The sequence below is a fragment of the Raphanus sativus genome, chromosome 8 (genome assembly GCF_000801105.2).
Source record: "Raphanus sativus cultivar WK10039 chromosome 8, ASM80110v3, whole genome shotgun sequence".
Classification (NCBI taxonomy): Eukaryota; Viridiplantae; Streptophyta; class Magnoliopsida; order Brassicales; family Brassicaceae; genus Raphanus; species Raphanus sativus.
This window is the reverse complement of record NC_079518.1, coordinates 25421783-25440810: the sequence shown is the minus strand read 5'-3', so window position 1 is coordinate 25440810 and position 19028 is coordinate 25421783. Positions and strand designations below refer to the sequence as shown.

The 19028-nt window shown below is 32.6% G+C and overlaps 2 protein-coding genes and 1 long non-coding RNA gene across 5 annotated transcripts; all 3 read left to right on the top strand.

Annotated features, from left to right (window-relative positions):
- The first annotated feature begins 1139 nt into the window (after positions 1-1139).
- On the top strand, positions 1140-2554 carry LOC108836630 (protein BIG GRAIN 1-like B). Its single transcript, XM_018609767.2, has one exon. The coding sequence runs from the start codon at positions 1309-1311 to the stop codon at positions 2365-2367; it is 1059 nt and encodes a 352-aa protein (XP_018465269.2). The 5' UTR covers positions 1140-1308; the 3' UTR covers positions 2368-2554.
- Positions 2555-12462: 9908 nt separating this feature from the next.
- Positions 12463-14103, top strand: LOC130498669 (uncharacterized). The gene is made up of 5 exons (XR_008937610.1): positions 12463-12729; positions 12811-12901; positions 13663-13787; positions 13874-13955; positions 14055-14103. It is a non-coding gene; the product is annotated as an uncharacterized LOC130498669 (long non-coding RNA).
- Positions 14104-15939: 1836 nt separating this feature from the next.
- Positions 15940-17716, top strand: LOC108831811 (uncharacterized). Of its 3 annotated transcripts, none has more exons than XM_018605320.2 (6): positions 15940-16262; positions 16420-16619; positions 16708-16875; positions 16959-17073; positions 17162-17311; positions 17389-17716. In XM_018605320.2, exons 2-6 carry the CDS (start codon positions 16453-16455, stop codon positions 17530-17532), a joined length of 744 nt encoding a protein of 247 aa, XP_018460822.1. In that variant the 5' UTR covers positions 15940-16262; positions 16420-16452; the 3' UTR covers positions 17533-17716. The 3 variants fall into 3 exon arrangements, with proteins under 3 accessions (XP_018460822.1, XP_018460821.1, XP_018460820.1); XM_018605319.2 differs by having other exon boundaries at positions 16375-16619; XM_018605318.2 differs by having other exon boundaries at positions 16342-16619.
- The last annotated feature ends 1312 nt before the right edge of the window (positions 17717-19028 follow it).

Sequence of the window (19028 nt, the reverse complement as noted above, 5' to 3'; positions counted from 1 at the left end):
GTGTTTCGCCGGCGACGATGGCGTTTTGGGGGTCGAGCGGTGGTTTGGGAGCTGGTCCGTTCTCGAAGAGGTAGGCTTCTCTGTCAAGGCGTGTTCTCTCCGCCAGTGGGGATTAGAGAAGCTGTCAGATTCGAGGGGATTTTGAGTCTGGAGAGATAAAAGACGCAGTCTCCGTTGTGGCTTTGCGGTGGTTCTAGGCTGGTTTGGTAGGGTCTGTCTCCGTAGAAGAGCCATGGTTTCTGTTAGTCTGAAATATCTCATGTATGCGACCTCCTTAACTGTTATTGTCTCCGGTTGTTTTGATGTCGGCTCGTAAGGTTTGGAAACAGGATCTACACTCTATTTTTTCTCTTGAACAAGCAGTAGTGTCCATTGTGGAGGGGTGCATTAAGTTTAGCTGTGGATGTGGCTTGGCGTTTTGCTTGGGCTTTTGAAAGGAAGGAGTTAGATGTATTTCAGAGCCAATGCTTCATTGTTGGTAGCTTGCAACCGAGTTGATTGTGATAGTCCTGGTTTTAGAGTGGTTTTTTTCCAGTTAACGGCTGTGTGAATAAGACGGGAAGCTTTTATATACTTTGCCGTGGAGTGATGGTGCGTATGAGACGCATGGGATTGGGAGCCCTTTCAAGGTCCAATGGCGAGTTTTAGTTGGGATTAAAGGGTGTGTACAGCTACGGTTAAGGATTCTAACCTCTCTCGATTCAGTTTATGTTTTAAAAACTCCTCCTCTGAAGTGCAAAGTTGAGCACTCCTCTCCTGAAATGCAAGGTTGTGCATTCCTCCCCTGAAGTTCTGTTCTTTTATCCTGCTTCTCGACATCCTCTTTGTCTTTGTTAGCTTTATGAACTTGTGTTTTGTCCATTTTCTGGTTCCGGATGGTATTTGTTACCGCGCTGACTCTTGGCTTAGGAAGGATAGTCTTTGTCCCTAAATGTTTGTGTAATTTACTGTTTGATCTAATCTTAATCTATCAGATGGAAAAAAAAAAGATTGCTGCCAACCCAACAACTATTTTCCAATCTGGCAGCAATTCCTCCTAATGAAGAAAATACTGAATATCTTATATAAGAAAATAAATAAGACACGTGGAAATGTATACCATTTGGCTGATAAGACCATTCACTTTCTTCATCTTCCTCCTACATACACACTACACTACTCTCTCAAGTCTCAAGCAAACACAAGAAGAAACAAAGCGTGCCTCTCTCTCTCTCTTCATCATTCTCCTCCTCCATTAACTCTCTCTCTATCTTCAGAAACTCCAACACTATCATTCCATCCTCCCTCTATAAAAATAAAACAGTTCTCATGAGTCCTTGGGATAACAACTCACCAAACCACCACCACCACCGTCACCAAGATCATCGCCATCCTTCTTTCTCCTCCACTCTCCTCGAACAAATCTACAACTCCATCGACTCCTCCTCAACAAACTCCGACGTTTCCATGAGGAAGAAGCAGAACCGCGCAGCGTCATCTCTCGACGAGAATCGCGTTTGTCTCGAGAAAATCCTCGTTAACCGCCGCGGCTCAGTCTCCGGAAGAGATTCCGTTAGATCCAGGAATCCAAAAACCGCCGAGCCAGTTTTCTTCAAGCATTCATCCAGCTCCAGCTCCTCTGACTCGAGCGGTTTCTCCTCGTCCTCGTCCGGTTCCTTCTACAGGCGAACTCGCTCTCCGCCGCCGGAGATTCATCATCCTAAGCCGGTTCGAACCACCTCCGTCGAGAGACTCGAACGGCCTAACAATAATAACAAAGTGAAATCGAAAGCGTTGAAGATGTACAGCGATTTGAAGAAAACGAAACAGCCTATCTCTCCAGGCGGACGTCTCGCCACTTTCCTTAACTCTATTTTCACAAAGAAACCGAATAAAACTAACACTTCCGCCACGTCACCAACCACTTGCTCCTCAGCGTCTTCTCTCTCCAGATCTTGTTTGAGCAAAACGACGTCGTCTAGTGAAAAAGCGAAACGGTCTGTGCGATTCTGTCCCCTTGACGAAGACTCCAAGAAGCGTAGTAGTGGCCATAAGACTCATAACATCCATAACGGATTGTACGGAAATGACGAGCGTGAGTCCACTCGCCATCGTCAAAACTTTGATACTATCGAGAGCCGAGTGATGGAGGAGGAGAATCGTCGCGTGATTGAAGCAGCCAAGGAGCTTATCAGAACTTACCATAAGAATAAAGACGTCGTAAAGATCTCCGTGGAAGAAGAAGAGGACGATGATGGTGCGAGCTGCGCGAGCTCTGATCTGTTCGAGTTGGATCATCTATCGGTGATTGGTATCGATAGGTATCGAGAAGAGCTTCCCGTCTACGAGACAACTCGTTTTAACACGAATCGTGTCATCTCCAGATGAATAAATTAAATTATTCTCAAATTATATAGTAACTAATTGTTGCTTAGTTCCTTCCTAATGTAGTAACTACTTACTGGTTTAAGGGTGGATTAACTGATTTTGGATTATACTACAGTTTTCTGAGTGATGTTATTTGCATGCCGTGTTGTTTGATCGCGTTATTTTAAAACTAATTTTTTTAATCTCAGATCATGGTCATCACAGGTTGCAGCTATGTCCAGATGAATATATATATATGCACTACTAGGAGTTTTCCATGAAAAAATTTAAAAATATTTTTATATAAACAAATTTTCAATTTTAAATATTTAAATTTAAGTTTTATTAGTTAAAACGTAAAACATAATGTAATTTGTCTAATTTGATTTATTCAAGTTTACTTTAACTTTTTAATTTTATTTTATTTAAATTGTAATAATAATAATTAAAAAATTATAGAGTTATTTTATTCATATTATATTTTATTCAGTTAATTTTTATTTTAAATTAGTTCTAAAAATATATATTCATTAATATAAATAACATATATAAGTTGATAAATATATAATTATAACTACGCTTATTTTGATAGTAAAAATATGATTCATAAATTGATGAAAAAAAATTCGTAATTATTATTTATATATAAAATTATATTAGTTTAATAGATATATAAAATTTATTAGTATTACCATATTTCTAAAATCTTACCAAAATAGATATTTGTAGAAAAATAGTTATTACTATATCACGAAACTTTGCCAAAAATGTGAATCCGTCTATGGAAAAGAGTCACTACCATATTTAAGAAATCACCAAAAACATAAATCTTAATATATAAAATTTTACATGTCATAAAAAGATCGATCACCTCCTAATTGTAATTTGGATTGAGATGAAGATCGTAGATTTTTGAAGTTGAGTTGAAAAAAGAAGAAGCAAAAGACAGTTTTTCTACTCTGTCATTAATTTAGATAGCAAAGAGAGGTTGAGTTTTTTTTTTCTTTCTGTCACTTGATGGGATCCACTCATAAAATAAAATCAATACTATGCCTTTTAATGGTTTCTATTTTCAACATTTTGGTACAAATAATTAACTACACCATGGTCATATAGTTTTAGTGAATCACCAACCAATAAATATTGAATTTTTTTTGGTAATCATGTTAAATTAAATAATGATTCTTGTTTATATAGATTTTGGAATAGCGAGACGTCTTCACCTACCTTACTAGTTTTTTTTTTTTTGACGGCAAACAGCTATTCTATTATTCAAGCTTGGGGTGGTCTGGGTAACTAGACCGAAATAGAACAACCAACAAAATGTAATTTCCTATGGAATGATCTAGCTGTCTTAGCTAAAAAGTCTGAAATTTGATTACACGCTCTTGGAACATAAGAAATCTTCAAGTCTGGGAAGCATACGAGTAGTATCTCCATCCTCTCCAATTCCGTAGCAAAACTTGGCCAGGCATGAGGTTCCTTAATCATTGCAATCAATTCCTTGCAGTCTGTTCCGAAGTTCTGGCATGTCGAATGCTGAAGCATGTTCTCCATTGCCCATCGCAGTGCTTCCACCTCTGAGTGCATAGCTGATTCTCTTATGGGTAAGTTGTGTGATCCCATAAGTTGCGTCTTCCCTCCACTGTCCAACCAGACCCATCCACATCCACTAAAATGAGCAAGCGCTGTCCATGATCCATCCAGTAAGCAAATACTTCCCAAGCTTAGGACTTGGGGGTTCCTCTACAGTCCCCTCTTGTATTACTGGTGGTATCGTCTCGTTTGCATTAAACCAAGCTTGACACTCACTCTCAGCATATCGAACTAGTTCCAGAAGATCTCTGTCTATTCTCCTAAAGAGTTTGTCATTTCGAACCTTCCAAATGTACCAAATTAGCCAAGGATAAGGATCCCTGTCTAGCTCTGGTTCAAGTGAACCATCTTTTTCCCAGAAGAGGTAGTTCATATTCGTGTAAATACTTGAAGCTGGAAAAATACCAGGATTAGTTGGAGTCGATGAATGTAACCAAACTTGTAGCGCAGGTGGACACTCGAATATAGCATGTGTTACTGACTCCTCTGGTTCTCCGCATCTCGGGCAGTAATTGTCACATCTCATATTTCGCCTTACTAGATTTCTCGTTACTGCCACATGACCAGTTAACAATTGCCATATAAGATGATAATTTTTTTTTTGGCGTCTTTATCTTCCAAGCAAAGGCTTGGAGCTTTGTAATACTTGGCTCTAACATTTGCTTTTCGTCTGCATCCTTCATTAGGTTTTGAGCAACCCAATATCCAGACTTGACCGTGTATTGTCCATGTCTTGTGAAGTTCCAACAAAACGTGTCAGGTTTTTGAGTTGTGCTTATGGCTAAACTCCTTATGAGGGGTATGTCAACAGGGCTGACATACTGTTCCAGTAAATTAACATCCCATTCCTTCAACTCCTGATTAATAAGATCACTTACTCTCATATTTGGATGCATAACTGGCGCTATAGGTATAGCTGGCCTAGCAGGATTCAATGGAATCCAGGGGTCCTCCCACACCTTAACCTCATAACCAGAGTGTATTTTCTACCTTATCCCCAGCAACAAAAGCTCCCTCGCAGCAGAAATACTATTCCAAACATAAGAAGGACTGCTTACATGATTTACTCATAAAGGCGAGCTTAGTCTGTAATATCTTCCTCTTAAGACACGAGCAGCAAGCGAATCCGGGTTTTGTGTTAGCCTCTATAATTGTTTTGCCAGTAGTGCCAGGTTGAACTCATGAATCATGCGAAATCCAATCCCTCCTTCTTCTCTCGGTAAGCAGACTTTCTCCCATTTCGACCAGTGTATTCCTCTCTTAAGAGGATTCGAGCTCCACCAGAATTGAGCAATAGCATTAGCAAGGTTTTCACATATCTCCAATGGGAGCAGAAAAGTAGACATAACATACGTCGAGAGGGCAAATAAAATGGACTTGATCAATTCCTCATTTCCTCCTTTCGAGAGCCAGCGCCCTGTTCAGCCATTCACTCTATGCATCAGTTTTTTTTTAAGAAGGCAAAGAGCTTGCATTTTGAAATAATACTAATATATATGTCAAAGTAATGTTCTTTACTTTTCAAAATTTAAACCATATCATTTAAATTTCTCCAAACCAGTAACTACACAACGGTCTTGTTCATTTGCATGTCGCAGCGATCATCGGCTACGACATACGATAAATTATCATATGTTTTATTATCGCAGGTTTTTACAACCTTAATTGCAATTTGTGACCACTTATCATTTGTTTCATTGTTGTCGATTCCCCTTGATGATTGAAAAGTTATAAATAAAGTAGCATCTGCTGTAACAATGTATATTTTTTTGAATCAAATTTAACATTTTATTTAAAAATAAAAGTCGAAGAAAATTTTAGTTTTTAATCGCTATCTTTTAGCGATTTACGTCTTGTTGTCTGATCAATTTTTATTTTTTTGGACAAATCATCTGATCAATTCTTAGATAGCAAAACGATCAACAATTTGCAATCTACAATGTAACTATGTGATCAGTCGCGTGATAGTGAAACAAATAACAACTTACGACCAATGATTTACTACCACCAATCAACGACACGTAAACGAAGATGGAACTATACCCCCTCCCTCCAAATGTAAATCACTTACCGATGTTTCTGTTGTTTTACTTTCGTTGGAACTACTTTAAATTTAAAATAGGTACAAAAATTTGACTTGATGTTACTAAATAGTAATCATGATAAATAAGCTAAGGGGACAAGAGTGAAAGAGAAATGGTCTCAAATGTCATGGACAAGAGTATCCAATAATTTGACTCTCTTTTACTGTTTTCTATTTTTTAATTGACTTGATCTTGTCCGGAGTGCGACTTTAAGCTTGCAATTTTGGATTCTACCATATAATATAAAGATCATTTATACACATGCTAACTCTTTATATACATAGAAAACCGTTTGATGTCATAAGAAAAAAAAACTGTTGTATAAATAGAAGTTACCGCCGTTTCCATAATACTGTGTTCGAAAACTAACTTACCTATCAAAGTTTCAAAAAAAATGACCTACCATGAATGTTAAAGTTCAACAAATGATTTTGTACTATGCATCTTAAATCATTCTAATTCACGTAAGTTGAACTCAAAATACAATTCACCGTATATGCATAGAAATAAACAAGGTTTAATATTAGCCAAATCATAGGCTTATGATACGTACAAAACACTCTTAAAGCAACTAAAACATTTTTTGAACGGGCCTTGTGGTCAAGTGGCAGTGGACGGGCCTGGGACGCTAACACGTTTCAGGTTCGATCCTCCTGCTATGCGAAACTAAGTCACATTGTTCTGTTCACCTAACGCGGATATGGGTCCATGCTTTAGGACCCATTTGAATGCCCAGGAGAAGGAGTCCATCCGCGGGCTTGCGACTCCCCCGGGGGTTAGGTCTGGTTCCAATAGTGACCCGGGTTTAACCCTCATTCTCTTATTAAAAAAAATAAAAAAAAAAAAATAAAAAAACATCTTAATTTCAGGGCCGTCTTTTAGCACGTGCAAGTGGAGCGGGCGAACATGTTCCAAAATTTTAGAGGGTCCATAATTTTTTTTGTTTTACTAATAGTTATAAATTTATCATATTTTTATAAAAAATCAGAATGACTATATTTTAATTTAGTTCTCGTATTCATAACCAATAAATGTAAATTACAATTTTTTATTTTGTTTATATAACCAACTAAAAGACAATAAATTAGGAAATACCTAGTATTTATATCAATTATATATTTTGGAAAATAATAAATAGTTGTTGATGTTTGTTATAATATTCAATGGTAGTATAAAAAGTTAATATTCTAATTGTTTATGTTGAGGAAACAATTATCAATTAGTGATTATAAATACGTAGAACAAAATATATTTTTTCACCATTTTTAATTAAAAATAGCAAACACGAAGAAAATAAAGCTAGCATACAACTTCTTTTTACAAGAAAAAAGATTGACTTGTCTAATCAAGAGTATATAGCTTACTATCCGGATTTTGTTACTCTATTATATTTATAGATTATGATTTCTGATTGTGGATATAATAAACGTAAAAAACTGAAAAAAATAGAAAATGTAAATCTGATGATTTGATCGATGATTTTGCATTGAAAAATACTAAATAATCAAGTTTAATGATTTGATCAATGATTTTGCATTAATAACAAAACAAATTGGTGTTATTTAGATTATAAATAATTAAATTAATGTATTTATTTTATATTATAATATTATTTTATAAAAAAATCAAATTTTTTCAGATTATTAAAAGAAGTTTTTTTTTTTGAACCGGGTCCGTGAAAAGTTTGAGACGGCCCTGCTTAATTTGATAAGTACACTTTGTTAAGGTACACAGAGAAAAAGATAATAATCTGTAGCCATGAAAAAACTCCTAGACAAAGGATGCACAAGACATACTAGTGAAATCACATTTTATAAATTAGTTAACAAAAAAATTAGTTATCAAAAATAATCATTGTAATTTGCACAATACACAATAGTTTTCTTTAAATTATGCATTCTTATAGTTGGACCGACACCACCCAACATACCAAACAATCAATAACTCAAGCGTATTTAGTTTTCATTGTTAGCATTCAGATACTTCGTCATCAAATTCATGTTTAACTGTGGCGTGCATGCATGCATACAGAAAAACTACTTATGCTAAACATGTTGAACAGTATTTGTGATCTCTCATATCAAAAAAAAAAAAATTAGAGAACTAATTACACTCCAAACAATGATATATATTTATATAAATGAAATGAAAGTTTTTGTTTGTTCTACTACATATGGCAGGTGGACGATTTTAACGTAATAGACAATAAGTAGTTGGTGAACATATCAATCATTAAAAGCAATTGGACAAATTACACTTACACATCGTAGTTTTGTACCATATGTTTACGTGTATCTGATAATAGAGGACTGAAGGGGCAAACCATGTCCCATAACAACCATGCATGACTCGTCATTCTCACGCTCTCACCAGACTGGCTCTCACCGTGCCTTGATCCATCAAAACGCAGACGAAGATCGGACAGGTTTTGATTATGAATCTTGTCTGACTTGTTTAGACTTCAGAAAACAAATCAATATAGCGGATTTACCTTAATATTTTGTTAGGATGAATGGGTATAAGTATGAACAAAATACAAATCTTCTAAGATATCCAAATTAGATGTGCTTAAATACTGTTAAAGAATAGTGCACTATTAAAAATTTAGCTATATTTTTTTTTAAGAATCGAGACTTAGGTCTATAATTTCCCAAAAGTTTGGAATTAGTTTATAAAAAATCTGGTATAAAAAATAATTGTATGTTGAACCAAAACCATAGGAAAACCATGCTCTTTGCTACCAACACTTTTGTTATTTTTACCACGGTTGTGGCAGTTGGTTTAAGCGCAGATGTTGGTGTTGTTGCGCACCTGGGTTCGATGCACCGTGGAAAGGATACTTTACGCCATGGGCCTTATCTCTGTGATATCAGTGTCCGCCGAGTCCCGGGCCTAGGAGATTATGGGCCTTGTCCCCATAACCTCCAGATAATAGAAAAAAAAACACTTTTATTATTTTTAGTAGGTACATTAGGTTTGCTTTTGTGGTACGTATTGACTTTGGTGTTATTATTTTGCTTTGTTACTTGGAAGATAATGTGCTTTGCCCCATAGCTTATTGCATCTGCTGAGTTTGGATAGTGACGCAACAATAACAGTAGCACGTACCACTACAGTTAATCACAAACATAGAAACACTAAACAAATAATATTAATGGTGTGAATAAACGCGGACAATAACTTATATGTGTAACGTGTCTGTCAGCTAAGTATTTTCAATTGCAATACAGTTTGGCGTCTTAAATTACATGGTCTATGTGTATTACGATTTAAGAACATAACATATCTGATATAGTGATAGTTTCTGAATGAATAGTGATGATGATAGAGAACAACGAAAGAGAGATCGGAGAAGAGGAGTTTTCAGTTAAAGAGGGCCACATAGGCAGGTACAGACCAAAACAAGTGGATATGACTTTAGCCCGCACGTGATTGATGTGCTCTTATGTCTACTGGCTGTCGCGCGTGCACACGTGTGAACCTTTCTTTTGTATTTTCTTTCCCGCTATAATAATGAGAAAATTTTCTCAGCTCTCTAAAAAATACTCTATTTTGAAATTTACAAAATTTCATATTTGAAGCTTTAAACTAGTTTTCTCCAAAACCAAAACTTTAAACTTAGCCTAAAAAAAATTGTATTTTATATTATAGTTTTCATATTTATGATATTTGATCTAAATTCATAAAATTTTATAAATAAATAGCACATATATAAAAATATTAGAGAAATATTAATTAACAAAATAATACAGTAAAATATATAATTTTACATAGAAATACATAACTAAATGTTAAATTATAAGTAAAATACTACATTATTCTATAAATATATTTTCGTAATACTTTTATATATGATCAATTAGTGCATTTGTTAAGTTTCCTTTCTAACATTGTTTTTATCTAAATCTAGGTTTGGAAAAAAACTTTTTTTTAAGTTTTGTTTAGTTTTTGTAAAAATTAAAATTATAGAAAAAAATTTGAAATATTTATGAGTTATAAAATTTTCAAAGGTCAATAAGGTTAAAGGACAAAATATTTAAGAATTATAAATATAATATGTAAATGTAAAGACCAACATGCAATGAAAATATAAAATTTTAAATTTGAAGTTTTGAGTAGTAACACTCTATATTTGAAGTTTCAATTTGAAATTTTGAAAAAAAAATTTGGGAGTGCAAAAACTTCATATTTGAAGTTATAAAATGTCTTTTGGAGATGATCTAAATAGTTTGGAGTTAGACAGACTATCTGATGAAAATGCTACAATATTTAAAAAAAGATTAGAAAATAAAAGAAATTGTCGTAATAATTATGATAACAGTATTCAAATAGAAATGTTTATATTTGTAAAAGGAAAAGGTGAAATGTGAAATATGCTAAACCCAAGAAAAATTAACAAAGTAAAAAGAAGAATGTTATGTTGGGAGCCCAAGAAGATGATTGCCACTGACTTGCAGCTTTTGTCTGAAAGACGAGACGGCGTCGTATCAACATCCCTTTCGTCTCACATTCTTCTCATCTTTTTGTTCATATCGAAGAAAGATTCTTACATTGATCCCAAGTCCAACATTTGTTATTTACTTTTCCCACGATCAAAAGTTGAACTTAAATTGATTGACACTTGACACTAAGGCTTTGATTTCAGTAATCGCGTAATACCGAAAAATATGATTCTGCAGAATTTTTACAATAAGAAAATGCATGGAATATAATGTAAAACGCCATTCCATAAATGTTAAGTTTTTGCTTAATTTTTTGCTTTTTCAAGTAAATTTGCAATAAGTGAATAAGTATATGTTTTCTCGTTTATTAGCTGAAACTGTTAAAATTAATTATCTTTCTATCTCAGTTACATAAAATATTTGTATACAACCACCAACAATTATCTTTCCTTGAGAAATCTATACTATATAAAAGTTGAGGCTATAAGCCATTGAGAGCGTCCACATAGGATTTTAAACGACCAATTGAAATATGACAAATCATATTTTTAATTTATTATTTTAAAATATGTTATTACTTCCAAAAAAAAAATTAAAACGAAATTAATATTACATATATAACATAAACTAACTAAATAAATATTAACATTTTCAGTTTTTTAATTTATTATTTTTTAAATGTTAATATTTCCCAAAAATGTTTTTTTTTAAAAACGAAATTAATATTATATATATAACATAAACTAAGAAAATAAATATTAAAATTTGACAACTTACTTTAATAAATGGTAACTGATATATAAAAATGGAAAATAAAAAGAAAATAGTTAAGTTAACAAAAAAAAGAATATATAAGATGAATATAAAAATGTCATATTAACATGAATATATAACAAAAAAAATTAGATTTTACTATATTAAAGTTGAGGCTATAAGCCATTGAGGGCGTCCACATAGGATTTTAAACGACCAATTGAAATATGACAAATCAGATTTTTAATTTATTATTTTTAAAAAATGTTATTACTTCCAAAAAAAATTTAAAACGAAATTAATATTACATATATAACATAAACTAACTAAATAAATATTAACATTTTCAGTTTTTTTAATTTATTATTTTTTAAATGTTAATATTTCCAAAAAAAATTTAAAAACGAAATTAATATTATATATATAACATAAACTAAGAAAATAAATATTAAAATTTGACAACTTACTTTAGTAAATGGTAACTGATATAGAAAAAATGGAAAATAAAAAGAAAATAGTTAAGTTAACAAAAAAGGGAATATATAACATGAATATAAAAATGTCATAATAACATGAATATATAACAAAAAAATTCAGATTTTTAAATTATTATTTTTAAAATGTTAATATTTCCAAAAAATATTTTTTTAAAAAAAGAAATTAATATTATATATATAACATAAACTAAGAAAAATAAATATTAAAATTTGATAACCTACTTAAATAAATGGTAACTGATATAGAAAAATGGAAAATAAAAAGAAAATAGTTAAGTTAACAAAAAGGGGAATATATAGCATGAATATAAAAATGTCATATTAACATAAATATATAACAAAAACTAAAACATCTAAAAGGGAAATTCACTTAATATATAAAAGAAGAAACTTTCTAATAAATGAAGTATTAGGTGACTATAAATAGTTGTCTAGAGTTCCAAAAGTTTTCAAGATTTACTTTGGGAAAGAAAGAGATATTGAAAAGAAAAAAAAATATTTACGCAATGGTGGCTTCTGCTTCTTCTTTGGTTTTTGATGATCTAAGAAAATGTTTTAATAAGAATGAAGTTCTTGCTAGAGTGATTCAGTTTTGGGAAGCACGTAACATCAACAAGGGTATGCTTATGGGTTCGAAGTTATTTCTTATTGATGTATGAAGAATTTTATTTAGAGATTATCAATCTAAAATTTAATAAGATTATTAAATTTTTAAAAATTTATTATTGACTTTTACAGGGAACAACAATCCACGCCTTTATATAAGCTAATCGAGTAGCGTGCTATGAAGAGGATTTAAAGGCTGGTAGAATTTATAAGATTAAGAACTTTTTGGTCATCGACAACAAAAAAGTTTCGAGGTGACTTCTCACAAGTTCTTAATTCAGTTTACTCAGCAAACAGTTTTTGCAGCCACCGATCATTCTGGCGATGATATTGAAAGGCAACACTTTAGGATTCGTTCTTATGCTGAGTTCAATGAAGCTGTCAACAAGAACGAGGGTCTATATGGTAAAAACATTACTTTTTTCCATATAAAATATATATATGACTTTATCATCAAGTTCTTATGACATAACAATTTTTATATAGATGACCTTGGAAAGCGGGCTCTCATCAACGATGAGAACTTCAAGAATGGTGTGACTAATAAAAGAATAGACATTCACTTGCAATTAAAAGAGTGAGCATGTTTTGTGTGTTTACTCACCATCAGGGGCGGATCCAGACTAAATATTTGCATGGGCACAAATAAATGACATAAAAAAGTGAAAATAATGATAAGTAAAATTACGTTTATGCAATTTTTATTTAGAAAAATTAAACTTACAATTATTTTAAAAATCTGAATCTTTAAAATAATTAATAAAAACTATTTTTCGTTAATTTATAAATTTCTTTGATATAAAATGATTTTGACCAACATATAATAGTAAAATAGCTTCATATAAAATATGATGAAAAATAGCTTCATATAAAATATGATGAAAAGTAGATTCATATAAAATAGCTTCATATAAAATATGATGAAAAATAACATTTTCTAAATGAGATCCAAATTATCTTGATTTACTAAAAAATGATTAATTATATTCTCAAATAACATATTGATAAAAAAACTGATAAACAAATAAATGTGTATTGAAAATATAAAATGTAACAAGTAGAAATGATAATAAAAATATGGAGGAAAAAAAGGAAAATATGAGATATAGCTAAGAAGAAAATGATAATAAAAAGAAAAATGTGACACAAGACTCATTGGTGTGGGGAATCGAACACTAATCCCTTCCCGCTATTGTCATTACGGGTAACCAACTGATCTAATTGATCAACAACTTGTACTTGCTCAGGAAAATAATATAATCAGTATGGGGCACATGCCCCACCCTCCCACAACTTGGGTCCGCCCCTGCTCACCATCTTTTGTGTGTTTCTACTTAGTGGACCAATTGTTCGTGTTACACTTTGGGGTAACGTTGCTGCCAATTTTCAAAAGAAACTGATGGAAAGTGTTGACAAACCTATGGTGCTTCTCGCTACAACAATGAACCCAAGAACATTTAGAGGTTTCACACATAATTATTGTTGCTTATTTGACGTTCATAGTAATATGATTTATTAACCATATCACCTTTTTAATTGCATTGTGTAGACGTATTTTGTTTGTCCTCCACTTCTTCTACAAGGATTTTTTTCGATAATGATATTGAACCAACTAATGACTATTTGACATGGTAAGTACGCTCACATGAATGTACTTCACCATATTATATTTAGTTGTGTTATTTAATATCGTAACTATCTAAATTTATGTTACATGTCTGATTTTAAAGGCTGAGAGAAAACGGAAAAGACTCCAAGGTTATAACATCAGAGGTTACATCATCGCCACTGTGCTGTTCCACTGGCTAACCCAAAATAATATTGGTACTTCATTGCATGCACTAAGTGTACGAATCAACTAGATACATTGTAGAACCTGGAAAATTACTCAGGCCTAGACAATCAGAAGCAATTGGAGGTGACAAAGAGTGGGAATAACCGAAGAAGAGAGATTGATAGTTTAATGTGTGTATTGACCTCATGGGAAGAACCGAAGAAGAGAGAGTTGTAGGTTGAATCTGAAACCAGAACGTGTGGGCGTGAGTCTTCTCTTTCCCACCCATCCCCCGCGGATCCAGCTGACACTCGACCCGGTCCGAGACGATCTGGGTGGGTGGACATCGGATCGATCGAGAGGATCAAAGTGCATTTGTTGTGAAAAGAACGATAAAATGAGAGGATTAGGTTTTTTATTTTCTTTCTCACCTTACGTTTGAGTGATTAGGTTTATTTTTAGAATTTTTTTTTTTGGGCAACCTTTACAATATTTATGTCTCTGTCGTAAAAAAATTAAGTTTCTAAACCAGAACTATACCATTCCACAAACCAAGAGTAAACCAAATACAAGAAAATCAGGTATATAAGTGTTTAAAAAATAGTTTAAACACGTTCCATCTAAATCCTTATAACTTCTGATAACAATTAATATATTTGAAATAACTAAACTAACATTTTAATAGAGAAAATGTCAAATTTATCGAAAACTATTGTTATCATATATATAATTATATCCATTAAACCGATTTAGAAACTTTTCTTATCTTTTTGCATCACTTTGATATCTGCTTATAAGATTTGTAATTAGCTATCAGAAAAACACAATCATAATCGAAATATATATTAAATAAAATAAATAATTATAAATTTAAAATATATTTACTGCTCTAATTCTTAATAATACCCCAAAAAAAATAAAACCAAATAACTTAGACACACTCGATCTGAAAAGTAATATTGAATTCAAACCAAAACTAAATCTGACTCCAACCAAAATATTTCAAATATGAGAAAATATCCAATCTAGATTTATTTATTTAGATGTATTAATTATTTTTAGACTCAATATCAACAAATCTAAATATATAAGATTTTTTTGAAATTTCCCAAAACACCTAAAAATATATAAAATAATCAAAAGTAGTTAAAAATACTCAAAATCTCAAAATATTTGAAAAATTTATTGATTCTCCATCCAAATACTCAACCAAAACCATTTTATGTTAAGTTTAAGTATTTTGATATAAATTATTCAAATTTATAAATTATATATTGTTTTCATTTTCATTTGTTTAGGAATAAGTGTATATGAATTTAAATTATTTTAAAAATAGTTTAAACTGGTTATAATCTGAATTAAACCGCAAAAATTTGAACAAAACTCCAATTAAATTTTATAAATATCTGAATATAACTTAAATAATTAATCTCAAAACTCTAAAACCAAATAAACATGTGAAAGAAATCAAACGTCCAACTTATAGTTTTAACGAAAGAACTTATAATCAAAAATTATTTCACAAATAATAGTATAAATTGTAAAGATTATACTTATATAGACAAAATATAAATAAAAACTAAATGTTTTTGATATATTTTCATAAAGGCAAAATTTATATAAATTAGTTATTTATATTTTTTTAAAATGAATAAAAATATTATTAACACAGACTCGCGCGTAGCGCGAGTGAAAAACCTAGTCACATATATAATGCCACAGTTTCTTCTCTTCTCAGGGGATCCACGTCAGCCTTTTTAAATGATTGTGGGACCCACATTCGGTTTGGTTTGGTCATTCATTTTTCTCGCTTTTTGATTTCGGTTATCTGCCTCGATTCAACTAAGTTAAGCTCTGCGTTTAGACTAAGTTCTGTGTTTTGGTGATTGCGATTAGGGTTCCACTATCATCGTTCTTCGTCTCTTCAATCCGTCGTTTCGCTGACCTTTCACAAGACATTGATTTCTTTTCTGAACTCTTTGCTTTCTCTATTGTTCAATGTATTTCTTTTAGTGCTTTTACAAAAATCAATTATTCAAAGCGAGAGAAAAAGAGAAAACGTCAAGGGCAGAGCCCGACCTTTCTCTTCTTCTTCATGAAGATGCTACTGAAGCCTCAGAAAAAGGAATCAGCTTTATATTAAATCGACGAGATTTATCATCAGGTAAATCTATTTGCTTCGTGGATTCTGGATTTTTTGTAATCATTCTAGACATAATTGTTGATTGGTGTTATTTGAGAAGGATCATTGATTACTCTCGGGAAAAAAAATCCAGCTTCCAGATCTACCAGATTTCATACATCTTTTTACTTCGGATCAGGAGAGGAGTTCGAGAAGTTTACGGAAGACATGAATGAAGGACGAATTCCACTCGCAGAACCCGCCGATCGTGCACAGAGACATCAAATCGGCGAACGTGCTGATGGACAAGAGCCTGAACGTGCATCGATACCAAAGATGGCATCAAAAAGAAGGAAGTTGTCTCCATAGGAGAGGTTCATTACCAATTCTGATGAACAGGTAAAAATTAGTTGATCGTAATAAGTTTTAGTTTTGTTTGGATTTTACACAAGAATTAGTAAATAATAAATCTCCTGGCTTGGTTTAGACACAGGAAGCTGATTTCATTTGCATGGCTCGGGTTGTGGAAGTTCTGCAACAAAATGGTTGGTCTTTCGTATCTTGCACTGGCTGCAGCAAGATCGAAGCTTGAGAAAATTGGCAGTTCACTCCGTTGCAGACGTTGTGCTACTCCGAACGTCACATGTATTATAAAGTAGGCATTTGCACTAACTTGAATTGTGAGATTATAATCTATTTCTTCTAACTACATTTTTTTTTGTCAACCTTTGTTTACAGGTACCAGGTTGAACTCTGCGTTGATGATGGTGTTGATAATGCCACTTTTGTGGTCTTCGACAGGGAGATGGTGAAGCTTACTAAGCATGATGCAGCTGGCCTGACTCCCAATGAGGTTTGTGCCTTTTTACCCACACCATGTGCTGATTACATCTAATTGTCACAAACGCTCAATACTTACCTTACGTTTGGAACACATACAGATGAATGGTGGTGGGGGCGAGGAACTCCTACAATGTGTTAAAGACATTGCTGGAATTTTTTTTTTCCAGATACGTGTGATGCCATTCAATTTTACCCCAAGCCACCTTGCGTTCACTGTGTCTGTAATCACTGACACCATCGCTGCTGAGGTAGTATAATAGAAAATATCTGCTTTTCGTTATCGAATTGATAATTTCGTAATAAAATGATTTCAATTGTTTGGTAGACGTTCAAAACCAACGGGGCTGAATTTGTTGCGGGGGAAGGCAGCGAAGCATCAGCATCTGCCGGCAAAAAGGTTGAAGACAATGAACCAAGTCCACCCCTTGCTGGAGGCGCAAAGCGTGAACATAAGCACCCCCGTGAGTGAAGTCAAAAAGCGGCCACAACGTCAATCCAAACTCTTCTTTCGTTTCCACTTCGCAGTTTCTCTTTAGAACTTTGCATTTTTTCCATGCTTTAAGTGTTGGTTTTTAGAAGTACACTATTGGTTTTTAATATTTACCTAATAGGGTTGACGTATTATTATTTGGCATGATTGATAATTTATTTTACATGATAACAGTAGCATTACGAACAAAAACCAAATAAAGGTCCAGGCACACATACGGGTATTACCTACCCAATTATTGACCAAAATTTCCTATAGATATTATGTAGTGAAGAACGTATTCGATCACACCACCACCAACTCTTGACCAAAATTTCCTATAGATATTATGTAGTGAAGAACGTATTCGATCACACCACCACCAACTCATAATTAAATTTTTTAAAACTACTTCTAATACCCAAGTCCACAAAAACGAACCAAAAAACTTTTAGAAGTGATATGCATTTCATAACAATAAATACTAAATAAAAAAGGAGTAAAGTCACATTTTCTACAATCACACATTTAAACAGTAACAAAAAAAAACAGAGAGAATCTATAATATTATAGTGACGGTTGTTCATCATGACAAACTATACACAATTGTGAGAACAAACATTCAACTGAATAACATTAAAAACCGTTACCATACAAGAATTATAATAATCTCCACTCTTTTTTACACATATCTTCCCGCTTCTCCTTCTTATCATATCTTCTTCTACACTCCACATACATTATCTATTATCACATTTGAGTTTTCCAAACATCCCCGCGCAAGCGCGGGGCTCCGCCCCTAGTTAATTCAATTACCATCTATGGTCGGATCACATGCATCAAATATTTTTAGATCGTGAGTTGAAATGGATGGTTATGTAATTAAATTTTCATCCTAGTAAGGAGGGTAAAAAGATATTGGTTACCGAGTTTTATCAAAGGACCTGTAAAGATTATAATTTGAACAAAATCAAAAACCATTATAACTATGAACTGAAACGCTCTATTGTTTATATGCGATTAAAAGACCGTACCGGAGTTACAATCAAAGATGACACTGGTGAGATTGTCATGCCAGAGGAATGGTGGCAAGAACGTAGTGAGGTATGACTTAAAATTTTATTTTTGTTACATATTTTTTTACGGCTTTATTGTGATTTGAACTAAATGTAATAATAATAAAAAATTTAAAATAATTTTCATTAAGAAATCATGCAAAAAATACTATCCAATTACCTAAATTTTTGTTACACAACTTTTATTCATCAAATATTAAATTCTATCAATTTTATCCCGTAATTTTACTATTCTACGACTACTCAAATGTTACCATCAAAACCTAAAACTTAATGTTTTTTACCAAGAAAAAAAAACTTAATGTTCTATTTCAGCACATCGCTGCATTGAAAATGATCCAGTGAAAACAGCTGACAAAAAAACGAGGGATCCAGTGAAAAAATTAACTAGGTTATGTATCATGTTTAAATGATGGTTTT

Coding starts and splice junctions, on each gene's coding strand:
- LOC108831811 (XM_018605320.2), top strand. CDS start 16,453: ATGAAGGACGAATTCCACTCGCAGAACCCGCCGATCGTGCACAGAGAC. Junction 16,876..16,958: donor AACGTCACATGTATTATAAA/GTAGGCATTTGC, acceptor CTTTGTTTACAG/GTACCAGGTTGAACTCTGCG. Junction 17,074..17,161: donor CTGGCCTGACTCCCAATGAG/GTTTGTGCCTTT, acceptor GAACACATACAG/ATGAATGGTGGTGGGGGCGA.
- LOC108836630 (XM_018609767.2), top strand. CDS start 1,309: ATGAGTCCTTGGGATAACAACTCACCAAACCACCACCACCACCGTCAC.